The sequence below is a fragment of the Amyelois transitella genome, chromosome 2, assembly GCF_032362555.1.
Source record: "Amyelois transitella isolate CPQ chromosome 2, ilAmyTran1.1, whole genome shotgun sequence".
Lineage (NCBI taxonomy): Eukaryota > Metazoa > Arthropoda > Insecta > Lepidoptera > Pyralidae > Amyelois > Amyelois transitella.
Window position 1 is genome coordinate 12,388,337 of NC_083505.1, and position 13,533 is coordinate 12,401,869.

Sequence of the window (13,533 nt, forward strand, 5' to 3'; positions counted from 1 at the left end):
CTTTGCACCTTCATTTGTTGATAATTGTTTTTTTGACAAAATTCTCATTTTTTTAGTGTTATCGAGATAATATCCAACTCAATAGGGTTAAACAGTTTTTAAATACTTTCAGGCATTCGTAAGAAAAACAGAATCGGTTTAGTTTCATTATGTCTGTCGGTCGATGTTAAGAACACGTGCACTTAAAGCCTACCTTAAATTTGAAGGTATCTGCTGCAACTGCAAAGATGTGTAGTAGGTAAGTATATTTTTATAACAAATAAAATAACTATGGAAGTTAGACCATCATAAGCCATGTAACTGAGGGTTATAATTAATTGGGTAAGATCATTCTGTTTTAGCTATCGGTCGATAGGTTTAAAAAATGTCATTGAGATAAACTTCTTTTAATTTATAAATTGTGGTGGGCAACATAAATAAAATTACATAGTCGATTTTAATAGTTTTTAATTAGGCATATATTCTTCAATTAAACCTCTAAGTCTCATTACTTCGACTCCACTGTACAAGAATTCTCATATATAATTATCTTAGTTAATATAACGGGGCTATTCACACACGTTGACAAGGCATGCGTCTTCTTCTCTCTTCTTTTATCTTTTCGGTTATCCTCAGAGATAGAAAGAGAGAGACGGTGAGGAAAAACATCGTGAGGAATTATGCACATTCAGGAAAATGTGTCACTTGTGTAAAATGTGGTTAGGTTTACCTGCAAAGGTTGCGGAGGTCAGATGGGAGTCGCTTCGTGTAAAAACCTGACTCATCCAGTCCAGGATCCATGGTCAAAGGCTAATCCCAGGATCGTCTCCAAAATGATAAGGATGTAACCAGGACTAAAGCCTGAAGAGAAAAGATTAGACGTATACCTTGTTAACGTCAATGTATTATACGTAAGTACCCTTAGAATCGTGTAGTATGTAGCTGATAAAATACAGGATATTTTGAACCCCATTTAGTAGAGGATAAGAGTGAAATTGCAGGGATAAGCCCACTATCCATAATTGGCAAAACTTTTTTTAAATAACTAGCTTAGCGGCTTTACATGGGTAGAAATGACTTAGATATAAATTTTCTCGGAAATCCCTTTCAACATTTCAAACTGGAACAAAATCCGTCTACATCTTTCCGAGATTGGCGCATACATAAAGACAAAGAAAATAAGAGGACCTTGTAATACGTAGTGATGATGATATAATTTAATATTAATATTCTCCGATATAATTCAATATTAATGTTTTCCGGTCATTATATAGGAAAAAAATAATATGTAAAAGTACCAAAACATGATGCACGGATTGGTTTTATTCAAATAAGTAGATGTAACTTAGTAAGAGCCCATGTGAATGACCTCTAACCTGATAACATTAAATTACTTGTTTTATAGACATGAAAATGATCACAAATAACACAGGTCATGGGCCCATCCGTACAATTTTCACACTGACCTCTTTGGAGCGGAGCGAGCAATAACGTTCCATCTAAACATTCACACATCTATGTTGTATTTACAGACTAACAAATATATTATCAGCTACTTACTGTTTACACTGGTCTTAAACGTTAATCTATGTACAATATCTACTTAATTGGACTACAATAAATAATGTATGAGACTTACAAATAATGAGAAGAAAATGAAGTATCTTTTTATGAAAACAGAGTACCTAACGCATGTTCAAAATGATTTAACATATTTACAAAAAAATATTTAAACATTTATTCTAAGAAACAGATCTAGATTGGTAAAACAATAAAGTAATCAATGTTAAAATCAAAACGGGTCAAATTATGAATATGGCAACAAAATAAATGCATTTTATGGCGTAAAAGCCTAAAAGGCTTTAAGGTCCAGTTTCAGTTTAGACCGGGCGCAAAATGCTACTTGGATATTAATTAAAATACAAGTCATGTCTCTGTCCCTTGCGAGGTTGACAGAGCCAACAGTCTTGAATATACTGAAAGCTAGGCCACGTTCAATTGTATGACTTTATGATGGAAAACATACATACCTATAATAACGTATATGTATGAACCTTGCGGGGTAGACAGAGCCAACAGTCTTGAAAAGACAGAAAGGCCACGTTCAGCTGTACAGATTAATATGGAATTGAGATTCAAATAGTGACAGGTTGCTAGCCCGTCGCCTTCAAGAAGAACCTTGACTGTAATAACTAGCTTCATTAAAGAAAATCGTATTTTTAATAATTAATAAACAACCTATAAGTATACCGCTTTGTTGCATACTTTAAGCTAAGTTTTACGAAAAATCCCATTCATCGCAGTTCCCGCGGGAAATTTGGGAAACCCTCTCTTGGTGCACATAATGTCATGACAAACATTAAAGTTCTGGGCTGGTGGTTTGCCTTGGGCTGTGCTTTTTCTGTCAGTCAGTCACTCGTTAACAGAAGAATTTATATAAATACCTACGAGCGCCTTCTAATTTAACTCCATCTACAACAAAAAAAAAAAACTACGAAAAACGCCACCCACAAAAAGCGAAAAATTTAGCGCCACATACAAAAGAATACAGGTTTTTGCAAATCCCCACGGGAACTATAGTTTTTACCGGGTTGAAAGTTACCCCCCTATGTCCTTCTCCTGCTAATTCTATACATTAACATGTGATTTTTCAAGAAGATTAATTCAGTAGATAGCCCGTGAAGATGTTATAAACAAAGAAACAAAAAAACTCACTTTCGCATTTTTAATATTAGTTATGTTGCAATATAGATTTTCCCAAAAAAATACTCTCTCTACACTTTTTCTGCTTACTTTGAATTGTGTTAAAAAGAATGTAAATACAAATATTTTTAATGGAACAAAATGTAGGTAAAACGAGATGAAAATTTATTTTGAATAAATTATTTTTGCTGTCCAGCGATTACAATAAAAATTAAATATTACACTATTATGATATTTATTTTTATAAATTTTGAAGCACAGCTTCAGTTAATAATTACCTAACACTAATAATAAATTATTTACAGTTCACCTATAAAAACTCTCGTTGTATATTTAATTTGGACATCTCCGAATATGTAAAATTACTGAGAAATACAATTATTTTATTGTGTGAATATTTTTTATTAAATAAATAAATGTTTTTTATTAAATAAAAAATATGCGTTAAGCTAAAAAGTTGTTCAAAACGATTTAATAATTTATTGGGTATTTTCTAAAGGTGTTATAGTCAAAATGTGATGTCAACAAAAAGTCATATTTCTCAGTAATTTTAATATTATTATATTTATAGAATTTATAATAAGTATTTCAAATATCTACATTCTTCAGACAAGGGAAATGTCCACGACTAATTAAACGACTTAAACTACTAAAGAAAACTGAAAAGGAACTTTGGAAAATCACGAAAAATATTAAAAGTCGTTATATACAATACAAGAACATAACTTAATTATCAACTGAATTTAAACAACAAGACCAAGATGAGATGAGTCTGACATTGACATTTCGGAATGACACAATTTTTTTTTTTAATTTCAATGTCAGTGACAAATAACATTTATATTTCAAGATATAGCTGTGCTGTACTTTTGGTAACTATAGCTAGGACCCTGTGTGTGTTCAGATAACGGACCATCAATTCTTAGATGGTATGGTATGGGTGTATAAGACAGTTTGCTTGGGGTAAGATGAAGTTTACACTTCGATCAATATAAAAAACGTATTACCTTAGTTACTCCTTGGTTTATAGTAAGGTACTTACGCCAACAAAACGGGCATTCTTGTACAAAATGGAACGGTACCTACTATTTCTATTAGAAGTAATTATTGTATTTCTGGTAATAATCGTTAAGATAAGTACCAACGAAGAATCACCAAAAATAAAATATGTAAGACCCGAGCACATCCGAAATAATTCAGAATCAATGTGACGTGTTTGAAGAGTTTCTTGTATTACTCGTACAACTTGATGCGGGCCCACTTTTAAACAGGTCAGAACCTGCTTTTAGTATCCTAAACTCATTTCGTTGAGAAGATGACTCTAGCTAAGAGGAAGAGAAATAATCCAAAAACATTGACATATGTCAAACGTTATTTATAAAATTTCAGAATGAGGAGTGGTGGCATAAAGATAAGTATTTACAAACAAATTCTTTCATTTACACATAAACCAATCGAGTCAGCCAGGTCAGTTAATAATAATGGACTCACCAAAAATACTATTTGTATTTATCATTGATAATTGAATCAGGCTCTTAGCTATAACAACCAAAATTGCAACAAACTCATTCTATCGTAGGTACACAAAAAAAAAAAAAAACAATTAACAAGCAAACTAAGCATCAGGTCAGAATATAACAGTCAATGGCCTCCTGAACTCCGAACCGCTTTGGGTTCCCTGCGTGTACTGACCAGGGTATTGGGGCATTAGAAGGCTCGAGGAGCCTTGATAGTAGGGAAGGGGCGGGGAAGGGTTAGACCCGGAGGAGGAGCTGCCTTCTGGTCGCTCTTGCGGCTTGCCTGTGACGTCAGGGGAGTCAGTAGGCGAGCGTGGGGACAAACTGGACGGCGCTGAAGTCACAGCTGAGCTGAGACCTGCCATGGCCGCCGCCGACGCTTCAGAGTACATTTTACTGATGTCCATGGGATATGACCGCTGTTGCTGCTGGTCCATATACATGTAGGCTTTGGACAACGCAGCCGAGTCCAGGTAGCCTCGCGAGGGGTCGGGATACATGCCGTAACTCCTGTATTTCTCAGCCTCGATGGAGTATTTCGACATGTCCATTGATGACGCGACCTGGGAACAAAGTTTATATTGTTAGATTGTCAGTAAACACGTCTTTATTTTTTAAGGAGCCGACAGAGATTAAGCTTAAAGGTTTCAGTTAGATGGTCAGATAGAACAAACAGGTTGTTCTTCATTGTATTGTAACTAACAGCTACCTCATCGTTAAAAAGTGTACTCGTAAGACAGAAACTATAGTATTCGTAATATTATTTTCTGTCAAGATATACTACTCGTATGAGAAATCGATAATTTTAGCAGCTATAAATAACATAAGGTAATAAAAAATTGACAAATCTGTTGTCTATTTAGTATGTGTCATAAATTATCACAGAATAATCTTTTGTGAAGTTAACATAAAAATGTATTGCATTGTCAACAAACTAATTCTTTTTTGAATCTCATAAAGCACATATATCAAAGTTAAAAATAGAATTTTGTAATATACAGAGACATAAATAAATATTTTGAAATGGTACCTATATACGATACAGAATAATTTATCAATAATGTCGGGACGTGGTAAAAGTAAATTTATAAACTGGCTTTCCGTACTTGACTTTGACAAATAATAATTCACAGAACCAATGACAATTAAATTTTTCATATCAATGCGTGGCACGGACGTAACTTTGAATTATATCTTTAATCCCATTGTAATAAAGTACGAAGTGCTATATAAAATACACATAACGTAGTGTTATGTAGTCGAATGTACAAATCAAGTGGATAAAGGGCCATTAATGCATTGAATTCGAAGTTTTTAATGAAGCCCTACCATTTTGTGAGGAAAATATTATTGGCGAATGAATATTGATACACATTGAATTTATGTTCGGCTAAAATGTATCAGGTTTTTTTTTAAATATGTAATTTGTCACTCAAACAAAAATAGATATTAATTGAAAATTTGATTTCAGGTCTTAAAATAGTGATTTCTCCCATCTTTTCAAATTGCTATTGCACATAACAAATATAAAATAACAAAAAGTTAATTATCTCGGTTCTTCAAAATATGGAAAAAGTTGAAAAAGTCTACCTACATGAAATATTTTTTATCATAAACGTTGAAAACATAAAGCGTCCTACTATTTAAATGATAGACATAAACAAAATTTATTTAACACCACTAAAGAGAGCAACAAAAATAAATGTAAACTTTTTTGTTGCTCGGCGTCCTTACCGGCCGTGTGTAGTTCAGACAGTTAGGCGTAACATACGAGCAGACAAATCAGGATTAGGTCGCCGACGCAACATCAACTATACGGTTTATTGCCCGCCCGTGTACTTTATTGCGCCTAAGTTATGGACCAGAAAAACCTTTAAGTCATATTGAAATTGTCTTTGAAGATGTTTCGAGTTTTGTCGTGTAGTGTGGGAAGTTTTGGTCAATGTGTTTTTGAAGTAACGTAAGTTTGAATTGTAATAAAAATGTTTTTGTACGGCTATTTAAGTATACAGTATTCAGTCTCCGTGTAGCGTGATAGTTTTTGTATTTGTTAAGGGTGTGACTCATTTTTGGGTGAATTTGGGTGCCGTGTGGTACCCGGCACTATGGAATAGGATCGCTCAATTGGGTCAGAGGCGATCTAAGGGATAGGCAAGTTAACTTAGGATTCTTCTTGTAGGTGATGGGCTAGCAACCTGTCATTATTTCAATCTCAATTCAAATTCAAAATATTACATCCGTTGAATTACAGTTACTGCTTATAAATAAGTACAATATGAATCATGATGGGCATCGCAATTTTAAAATAATATGGAACAATTCCATCATTGAGCTATAGGTATAGCTGAACGTGGCCTTTTCTTCTTTGCAAGACAGTTGACTAAGGGATATTGATGTGTCTATATGTATGAATAAGGTGTCATTAAACTAATCTTTTTCAAACAAATAATTAAGAATAGCCATAAAACGGCCTCTGTGGCGCAGCGGCGGTAGTGCGCTTGTCTGGGACACCGAACAACCCGAGTTCTAATCCCGGCCAGGGCACGTTCTAGGTTTCTCATAGAAGGCTCATAATTCAAAAATATGGTAAAGTATAAAAATGAAGAGAAAGAAACAATTTTCGTCGTTTTAATTTTGGATATATTAAATTTCATGGCGTGACCAATTACAAAATGAAATTAACCTTCCAATATGGCGCGAAATATTTTTAACAGAGCGAAGGAAATCTATTAGCAAATATGCAACGCATCTATGTGATTTCATGGTATATTACCTACTACCGCATCACTAATGATGTAAGCAACCGTGGATATCGATATCGACAATCGAAAATCGGGCCCACAATAATCGAATATCGGAACTACAATGGTTCGTTAGCCGCGCGTTACTGAAAAAATGCTAAATCACCTTTTTTAATATAAGGTGATTTTATACCACCTTACGTACGTGTTAATATGGCCACTGAATGGTAGCTGATTATATTGTTTCGTACATTTAGGGAGCGATTCGATACGTTAATCGAAAAAAATGAGACTCATTCGATTTTTTTTCGGTGCAGGGTTGGCGTGACGTGAACAAAATCTATTTTATTTAAGTAGATACTACGCATCACGAATACGTATATTTTTTAGTTACCTCTTATTGCTTCTGGCTTTAGTTTCGGTTGCAACTTCATCTCATCAGTCTGTACTCTAGACTACGACCTTTGCAGTTAAATCTGACCCGTATTGGATAGATCGTGGTTATACATCCAGTAGCCTGAATGTGCAGGTTTCCACACGATGTTTTTCCCTTACCGTAAGAGCATCGGTTAGTATTCAAATTAATAGGCCTGTTGTCTCACCTCTATAAAAATATCCGAATGTCCAACCGCAAGGCTCAATTTTATAACGTAGTACACACATACATATCCTGTTTGGTTTCTTTCCACCCAAAGGTTGACTGGAAGAGATTGCTTTAGCGATAAGTCCGCCTTTGTACCATCTATATCTGCTTTGTGCTGTTTTGTATGTTTTACTCTTATGGTGCAATAAAGAGAGTTTTATCTATCTATCTATCTACATATAGTCATGTCTATATCCCTTGCGGGGTAGACAGAGCCAGTTGTCTTGAAAAGATTGATGGGCCACGGTAAGCTATTTAGTTTTAAGATAGAATTGAGATGCAAATAGTGACAGGTTTATAAGCCTATGCCTTAGTCGCCTTTTAGGAGATCAATGGTAAAGACATCGAATGATTATATTCTTTAGCCATACAGCTGAACGTGGTCTTTCACTTTTTTAAAGACTGCCGGCTCTGTCTACCCCGCAAGGCGTATAGACGATACCATATGTATGTATGTCCAAAACTAGCCTATGTCGACAACCCTACCCTGTCTATTAACCTAGCACAATGGACTTGATCGATTGCAGGAGGGGCAGATTTTCCTTAATTAAGAATTTTCGAAGTGACGATTGTAATGTTCGATTGTCTCCGATTGATCAATTCAATCGAGATGTATGTATGTTATGATATACCGGATGTGCTGTGTGGTTCCCGACACCAATACAAAAAAGAATAGGACCATCTCTTTCCCATGGATGTCGTAAAAGGCGATTAAGGGATATGCTTACGAACTTGGGATTCTTTGAAAGGCTACGTTCAGCTGTATGGCTTTATGATGGAATTGGGTTTCAAATAGTGACAGGTTGTTAGCCCGTCGCCTGCAAGAAGAATCTTAAGTTTATAGCCTATCCCCGAGTCGCCTTTTACGACATCCATAGAAAAGAAATGTAGTGGTTCTATTCTACATAAAGTCTCGGGAACCACACGGCACACGTAATATAAAACAATTTCTGATCGTTCCAATAAACTTTAAAACTAGTACAATTTATTTATTTGATATTTCAATTACCCAAAGCAAACAAAATCCGAGAATCTAAACACTTGATTTCGGACAATTACTCTCCCCTCGTCCCGGGCCAGTTCCCCGTTCAGTCCCGGGGCAGTTCCCCGTTCATTCCCGGGGGAGGATTAGTGTTGGTCGTAATTAAATTATTGAATAAATAATGGTAACGACTGTTTGGAGAGGACTTTTGAAGATGGGTTGGCGTGAGGTCGCATTGCAAAGTTGATATCAAAATAAAAAACAATACAATAGTGTTTTTCTACTAGATAAGCATCCTATTGCTACATAAATACATATATACATATGGTCACGTCTATATCCCTTGCGGGGTAGACAGAGCCAACAGTCTTGAAGAGACTGAATGGCCACGTTCAGCTATTTGGCTTAATGATTGAGATTCAAATAGTGACAGGTTGCTAGCCCATCGCCTAAAAATAGAATCCCAAGTTTGTGAGCCTATCCCTTAGTCGCTTTTTACGACATCCATAGGAAAGAGATGGAGTGGTCCTATTCTTTTTTGTACTGGTGCCGGGAACTACACTGTGTCGTGTGGTTCCCGGCACCAGTCATACGTACGTAGATTAAAAAAAGATTTCAAAATATCAGAAATTCCTATAAATACTTTTATAACGAGATTTATTATCTATACTAGCTGTGCCTGCGACTTCGTCCGCGGTGAATAGTTGTTTTTGGCATGAATAATTTTCCCCGCTTTGTTTTTCACTTTTTCTATTAGGTAGGTATTTCTTTGCTCCTTATAGTTGCAGCGTGATATTATATAGTCTAAAGCCTTCCTCGGTAAATGGTCTATTCAACGCAAAAACAAATTTCAATTCGAACCTATATAAACGAAAGTAGTTCTTGAGATTAGCTCGTACAAACAAACAAACAAACTCTTCAGCTTTATAGTATTAGTATAGGTAGATGATGTAATAAAATAATGTTTATAATAAATTCGATATCAATCAATTATGTAGTTGTAATAATGAGGTAAATTACACCGTAACAAATAACAACATAATGTTTGCTTCACAATACAATTAGCGGGGCGGGACGTCGCGACGCGCTAATGGATTACACCATCTGTCGGTGTAAATGAGGATCGTGGGTGACAAATATTAGAATGATCGTGATTTGAATGTATAAATCTTTTTTGTTTGTTTGTTTGTATTATCTTTATTGCATAGAAATTTACACAGTATCAAGAAAATAGTACCTACATAGTTATAAAAGAAACATTATTACTTTTAAGGGAATCTTTTTTACTTTATTAGATACGAGTATTTCCACTTTATCCTAGAGGTATTTACGGTCTTCTACATTTACCAATATAAAAAAGAACTCCTACTCTATCACATTTCCCATGGATGTCGTAAGAGGCGACTAAAGGATATGCTTATAAACTTGGGATTCTTATTTAAGGCGATGGGCTAGCGGCCTGTCACTATTTGATTCTCAATTCTATAATAAAGCCAAACAGCTGAACATGGCCTATCAGTCTCTTCAAGACTTAGCTCTGTCTACCTCGCAAGTGATATAGACATGACTATATAAATGAATGAATGAATGAACTGTATTAACTAAGATAAGTATCGCCTGTGTGGTCTAATGTTTCATCGCTTTGTAAGAAGAAATTTAAAAAAAATATTAACAAACAAAAAACTTAGATTAAATGCCTTAAAAAAATTATTGAATGAATGACTTAAATAATTTCAGTGGTTACACACAAATTCATATATACATACATATATCACGCCTCTTTCCCGGAGGGGTAGGCAGAGACCACATCTTTCCACTTGTCACGATCCCTGCATACTTCTTTCGTTTCGGATACTCCTGACCAGAACTTTTGCTAGAACCGATTTGATCAAGAGTACGTTCGTCTATTAGTAATTTCAGTGGTTACTTCAAATTAATTTTTCCACATACATACATACATACATATGATCACGTCTATATCCCTTGCGGGGTAGACAGAGCCAACAGTCTTGAAAAGACTGAATGGCCACGTTCAGCTATTTGGCTTAATGATAGAACCGAGATTCAAATAGTGACAGGTTGCTAGCCCATCGCCTAAAAGAGGAATCCTAAGTCTATAAGCATATCCCTTAGTCGCCTTTTACGACATCCATGGGAAAGAGATGGAGTGGTCCTATTCTTTTTTGTAATTTTAATTTTTCCATTAAAATAATATAGGCACAGACAACCAATTTTTTCTGCCACAGATGAGATAGCTATTTTTTTTCCCCAAAAAATAAGGCAAAAAGGCGTGCCTACTTTATTATACGCGTATTATGTTCTTGCCTTAACGAGCGTTAAATATCTTAAATTTTGAGATTGGCGTCATTTCTTGCACGGCTCTGCATTTCACGGTCTCGACCCGCCTTGATGATACGTCACTTCCGAATGATTTTGATGGAATAGTTACTTTGTTTTTATACGCCGCCGTGCCGTGTGGTTCCCGGCACTAACAGAAAAAACAATAGGACCACTCCATCTCTTTCCCATAGGCTTATAAACTAAGGATTTTTCTTTTAGGCGATGGGCTAGCAACCTGTCACTATTTGAATTTCAATTCTAACATTAAGCCAAGCAGCTGACCGTGGCCTATCAGTCTTTTTGATACTGTTGGCTCTGTCTGCCCCGCAAGGGATATGGACGTGATTTTATACGCTCCATCTGGGTTCGGGGTTCGATTCCCAGCGAGGCAAATACTTTAACTTATTTTCTGAAATTGTCGACTTCATCAGTACAATTAACAGACATACATATTATTATTTTTTTATTATTCAGTAAAATTAACAAGTAAAAATGTCAAAAATTGACAAAAACTTGATAAAAATTGACCAAAAATTGACAAAAATTGACAAAAAATTGACAAAAGATTAAAAATATATGAGCTATATTCAACAAACCTGAGGGTTAGGAGTCAAGGCTGCCGAGATGGCATTCTGTTGCGCCGCCGCAGCCGCCGCCGCCGCCATGCTGGCTCCGAGCGGGCCGTATGCTGCCCCGTAGTAACCGCCCATCGCTTGACCCATACCGCCTCCGGCCATGCCTGGTAAAATTACGTAAAATTAAAAAAAAATTATTTTTATTATGGGACACTTCAACATCACTTAATAATTGTCATCAACTTTTGGTTTCACAACATTGGTTGACGTCAAATGAATTACTTAAAACTAAGCTTTTACTGCCGCTTCCAATGCGTCAGCGCAGATGAAGCGGTAGCAAACTGCACTGCAGCATTTTCTTCACAACTATCCAAACTTAGAATAGAAATGTGGACAAGAGAATACATTGTTCAGATTTATTGAGTTATATGAAATTTGAATAGTAACTAGAAAATACAGTTATATTAATTGATTATTAATTACTACAGACGTCTAAAAGCGTAATTAATATATAACCTATAGACATACATATTAGGTAAGAAATGTTAGAAATTGTCATCATTGGCATTTGTTGTGAAGTGAGATTGTAGTGTAGTCAGCCTAGAGTTTAAGTGTATTGCAATTTTTTTTTGCTAACGGTCGTGGTGGCCGTAGATTTTCTCTAAGTTGCGATATCCTCGATCAGGGTTAAGAAAAGATTTTGTCTACCTCTTGACATATAATTTTAATTAAAATGGTAAAAAAGTTAACCTCTTATGTAATAGAAAAAAAAATGACTTAAAACTGCGACCTTAGATTGTTATGCTAAACTCCTTACAAGTTCCAAATTCAAAATAGTTCGAGCGTTCTAAATTCCAAATCTGTAATTCACACCTCAGTCGGCAAGTGGCCTTCGTAATGGACAGAGGTCCATTCAGTCCTGCACAACAACTCTCATAATGGCGCGCCGGGAACTCGGATTTGAGCACCAATTAATTATTTCATTGTGCCATGAATAATCCGGCGGCCCTCGAGTGCTATTAACTAACGGTCAGTTCCTTAGAGGTGTTTATTAAACAGACCTTAGTTTAGGGTTAGATCGATGTACGGATGTGAAGTTGGTCTTTTGTTTGTATGGACGAATGTTCTGGTAGCGGTATCTGATATTGTTTGACGTCGAGTTTTTATTAATAAGTTTATTTGAAATAAATTAAGACTCAAAAGAAGCGAAGTACTAAAATCTGGCATTTCCTGTCTGCTTATCTTATAGAGCCAAAAGGGAGAAAAAGATGATAAGTAGTCTATCTCTTTTGGTATGAAATGAAAATTAAACACTGATTTAGGAAATCTTGACAATCACACAAAATTAAATCGTAATTCGCAATGTCAATTGCTCTTACAAATTCGATTAATCATCTGTCGTCGATAAAATAAATAAAATAACCGACAAAATTAGGATGTCATGATACGCTTAGCTCTCGTGTTGTCATTATGTGCAAATCGAAATCGAACACTTCATGTCTCCGCGTGAAACGTTCGAAATTCGAATTTAAATGAAAAAATAAATAAATATATGAGATACCCTCTTTAGTGGTGACGTCAATCGAGTCTACAATATATTAAAAGCCCACAAAATTGTGATCGGGGTTTTAAATTAAGAATTTTCCATGCTGTTATTCTTTTGGCGTTGCGCTAAGGTTGAATGTCGCTTGGTAATTTACTTTTCCTATGGCAAAAGCTTGGTTTATGAAAGGGACGATCGGATTTTTTTATTATATTTATAATTAAATTCGCTGTCATCTCTTGTGGGTGTTCAAACGTCTCTGTCTGGTATTGGCGTGAAAACGATGGAAATTTACTTGGGAGTTTTTTTTCGTATTTTTCAAGAGTTTTATTAATTTATTGAAATGAAGGATGAGTTGCGGGCAAGTGATCGCTTATCTGTTTTGAGTAAGCATTATTTTGCGATAAGTAGGAAATTTTATTATTAAAATATAATTTTGTTATTACTAAAATACGCGGTATACTTACATGATATGTGACGAATATTTGATTTAAAAAAATCTTGAACCGG

General features: G+C 35.3%; 1 protein-coding gene across 1 annotated transcript in view; it reads right to left on the reverse strand.

Moving 5' to 3' along the window:
* Positions 1-430: 430 nt before the first annotated feature.
* Positions 431-13,533, reverse strand: part of LOC106143671 (transcription factor SOX-21) — a 49,437-nt gene continuing 36,334 nt past the window's right edge. The window contains exons 4-5 of the mRNA XM_013345805.2: positions 11,502-11,644; positions 431-4,762 (exon numbers count right to left, since the gene is read on the reverse strand). Coding sequence (XP_013201259.1) covers positions 4,310-4,762; positions 11,502-11,644 — 596 coding nt within the window. The 3' untranslated portion in view covers positions 431-4,309. The remainder of the gene's footprint in view (positions 4,763-11,501; positions 11,645-13,533) is intronic.